The following is a 4,061-nucleotide window of genomic DNA, read 5'->3' as shown; positions in this document are numbered from 1 at the left end:
CACTTAAAAAATCACGTCAATTCGTCGGTCCATTTTGCCGTGAAAGATGGACAAGCAAACAGACACACACACACACTTTCCCATTTATAATATTATTAGTATGGATACATCATCCTCCTTGCGTTATCCCGGCATTAGCCACGGCTCATGGGAGCTTGGGGTCCGCTTTGACAACTAATCCCAAGGTTTGGCGTAGGCACTAGTTTTTACGAAACCGACTGCCATCTGACCTTCCAACCAGAAGGGTAAACTAGACCTTAATATTGGAATTAATCCGGTTTCCTTACGATGTTTTCCTTCACCGAAAAGCGACTGGCAAATGTCAAATTAAATTTCGCACATAAATTCCGAAAAACTCATTGGTGCGAGTCGGGGTTCGAACCCGCGACCTCCGGAACGAAAGTCGCACGTACTTACCGCTAGGCTACCAGCGCTTCTCGCGCACTATTGGTAAGGATACATACCTGACTAATATTTTTTATTTGATGTTTGTACTTTTGTTTCAGTGAGCAAGTTACGTTATTTTACCAAGTTTTCCCAGGTTGTTTAACCATGTTATTGTAATATATTATCATTATCAAGTTTAGGTACAAATTTATGCATGTAAATTCAGCATGCAATTTGATAACCGGGAATTGGGTCAAATTCAAGTTGCAAGATTTGATCCGTACAAATATATATATTGTCGTAGATACCAATATCACTGCAAGTTAAAGCTTGTAAAGTTAGTTTAAGGTTACCCTAGCTACCTACTATTTGCGTTCACATTTTGTTCTGAACCTTTAGCAGAATGTTGCCAAGTTTCAAAATAACTCAACGTTTGTATAATGGAAATATAAAAATAATCTCGTGTAGTTAATATGAAGTAAAATTAGAGCATTGCGTTTAACGATCAGATATATCTGGGCGGTCGGGCGCGCAATAATATTTGAATTTGAATACCTACTCCTTATCGCCTTGACAATAGAGACGTTTTCAGATGTTTGTGAGCATTTTACCGCTCCAATATATCTGACGGCGATACTAAAATATTCGTTTGAATTCTATAAAATACGTTCCTCATAGTGTGATATAGTACCTAACACGTAGGTACCCAGACCCAGATAACCAGTCATTCATAAATGACATGCAGGTATTAGGGTAGGTATAAGGTGGGTGTTCGTAAGCCGAATTAAAATGCATACGATTTGATTACATTATAATCACAGTCAAAATTAACAAAAAAGCTACAACGTTACATACCGAGCTTTTATAAAAAAAAAACCAACCATATGAAGGAATATTTTTTATGAGCAAATAGCGCCGCCACAATACCCACATAGACGTGACAACACTAAACAAGAAGGATTTCCATTAAGGTGCGAATGAATATTTTGGAATTTCACAAAATGGATGACGCTCAGTCGTCGTGTCAGAAGGCTTTTGTTATCTGCGCGTTATTTTTCAGGGGTTTTGGATTCCGCGGACAAAGCGAGCCGCATATTTCACTAGGCTCTAATCTCGTTAGTAGCTCACGGAGTTTAAGCAAGTTTTTACACTTTCGCGCGTTTTTACCGATGATTTATTTGGCTCTGTTCAGCGGATATTTTAGCGGCAATTAGGTGTTACCGCACAGGTACCTAATTTATGTATTACTAGTTTTATTTAAATTACCGCTTTGCAACTAATAGATCTAGTTCATGCTATATTCTTCTGTATGAACATAATTAATTTATGTCCGTTCATTATGTACCTACCTCAAAAACTAAGAAAACCTATAATAATAAGGTAACCGTGGTACTCTGTTTGACTAATTTTTCTGTCTATGACAAAACTGACAGAATGAAATAGGAACAATTCTGCAATAATGTTGTCCCTTATCTTTTATGTTTGTCTTATTAACGTATTGATCAATGAGTGAGCACAAATGAATTCCCAATATTTTTTTGTTACAGGAGATGGAGACATCTTTGGATGATGGTGTGGGTGATGATAATGGTGGTAGAAGGCAGTTCTGGCGCCGAGAGCATCTGCCCCGAGGAGTGCCGGTGTCACTCGCATTACGACGCGGAGGAGGGGCACGAGCTGCGCGTGAGCTGCACGCGCGGCGGCATGCGCGCCGTTCCCGTTGATTTTCTAGACCGCAACGCGCAAATTCTGGTTATTTCTGCACCGCAGGAACGACCAAACTTCCTTACCATCGGCCCAATTTTTACGCAACCGACGCCGTTCGCCCATCTCCGGCAACTCCACATCGTCAATTCAAACGTGCCCTCGATAGGCCAATACTCCTTCTGGGGACTACAAAATCTACAGCTTATCAACTTGACATATAACAATTTAACCGCAATAGGGACCGATAATTTCCGGGGACTCATTAATCTTACGGAACTACATCTCGACCACAATCATATAGCGACGATGCCAAGCGAAACTTTCAGACACCTCACATCTTTGAGAATATTAATTCTGGCAAACAATCAAATTTCCTCCCTGGTGCCTAGACTTTTTCGAATGCTGGCTAAACTATATCATCTGGACTTAAGTTACAATCCTTTAGCAGATTTGAATCCTGAAGTGTTCAAAGATATACAACACTTACGAATATTCAAGTGCAGAAAATGTCTTTTACGAAGGGTGAATACACAGATTTATCATTTAATTCCTCATTTAGAAGAGTTAGATATAGGAGAAAACCAATTCAAATATCTCACTTCTGATGAATTCATAAGTCTTAAGAAATTAAAAAAGCTGAGACTGGATGGAAACCAGTTATCGGTGGTGGTAGACAACATGTTCGGGCGCAACCGGGAGCTGAAGGTGTTGTCACTGGCGCGCAACCGCCTGGCGCTGCTCGCGCCCGCCGCGCTCACCAACCTCACCTCTCTTCTGCATCTGGACATCAGCCACAATAAAATAGACAGGTTCCATCTGCAGACTTTTGCGCCTCTCGTGGAATCGTTGAAGACTATCAATTTCAGTGGAAACAACCTACCATTAAACGAGATTGCGATTGCTCTTCAGATACTTCCAGAAATTCATGGTGTTGGACTCGCAAACCTTTCCCTGGAAATAATACCGCCTAATTTTTTTACGTATAATGAGCATTTAATTGCCTTAGATATATCTTGGAATAAAATATCAAAGTTTCCGTTTAAACTTCTGGCGAAAACTAAATTTTTACAAAGACTAGATATTTCACATAATAAGTTACAAGCATTAAGTGAGCAAGACTTGCAGAGACTGGAAGCCATAGCGCAAGTTCATTTGTCTAAAAACTCATGGCATTGTGATCAGTGCTCGGCTGGAACTATGCTAGTGTACATGTCTACCACAGTTCTTAATTCTACAATTAGAAATCTTAAGTGCTACTCTCCGATGCGGTTGCGGGGAACGAGTTTTGCGAGCTTAAGTTTTGATCGCTTGGATCCATGTCCCAGTACGCATGAAGCTCAGATGAGTGTCATAGCGGGGCTGATGTTGCTATGCGTCGCGGTTTTGGCGGCCGTGGCGGCAGCGTTATGCTACTCGCGGCGCCGAGCCGCTCACTACTACACTAACGAAGAGAAACGACGCGAACACGAACACGAGCACCCCGAAGAGTTATTGGGACGAACCGAGCTTGGCAGCGTGGCTACTATCCACGCGCCGTACCACCTGGTGTCGAAGGGCAGCTAACGGCGAGCCGCGACGCCGGCGCCGGCGCGGCCGCCCCGTGCGCACCTCTCGCAGCTGCCAGCCTGCCGCGAGCCTCTAGCCTCGGTCTCCACACCAGCGCTGGATTCTCACCCGCTGCATTTCTTCCCTCCTCCGCCAGCGCCACTTCTAGAACCCTCTCTCTCGAATGATATGTGATATGAGTACCAAGATGATCTTGTGTAAAGCCAAAGATTATGACCGTTCTATGACTTTCACTAAAAGTAACTATATAGGTTCTAGATTGGACATTGTTGATAGTGACTATAGTTAGACATCGACATAAAAATATCGAATAATATTTTTCTACATCTATATAGTATTTTATAAACGATTTTATCAAAGATTTCCTGAAACAGGACGATAATTATATTTAAAATATTAAA

General features: G+C 41.8%; 1 protein-coding gene across 1 annotated transcript; it reads left to right on the top strand.

Moving 5' to 3' along the window:
- The first annotated feature begins 1,974 nt into the window (after positions 1 to 1,974).
- Positions 1,975 to 3,704, top strand: LOC125241950 (toll-like receptor 5). The gene is made up of 2 exons (XM_048150666.1): positions 1,975 to 2,558; positions 3,168 to 3,704. Exons 1-2 carry the CDS (start codon positions 1,975 to 1,977, stop codon positions 3,655 to 3,657), a joined length of 1,074 nt encoding a protein of 357 aa, XP_048006623.1. The 3' UTR covers positions 3,658 to 3,704.
- Positions 3,705 to 4,061: the final 357 nt, after the last annotated feature.

Source organism: Leguminivora glycinivorella, chromosome Z, assembly GCF_023078275.1.
Source record: "Leguminivora glycinivorella isolate SPB_JAAS2020 chromosome Z, LegGlyc_1.1, whole genome shotgun sequence".
Classification (NCBI taxonomy): Eukaryota; Metazoa; Arthropoda; class Insecta; order Lepidoptera; family Tortricidae; genus Leguminivora; species Leguminivora glycinivorella.
This window is presented reverse-complemented; position numbering and strand designations above follow the sequence as displayed.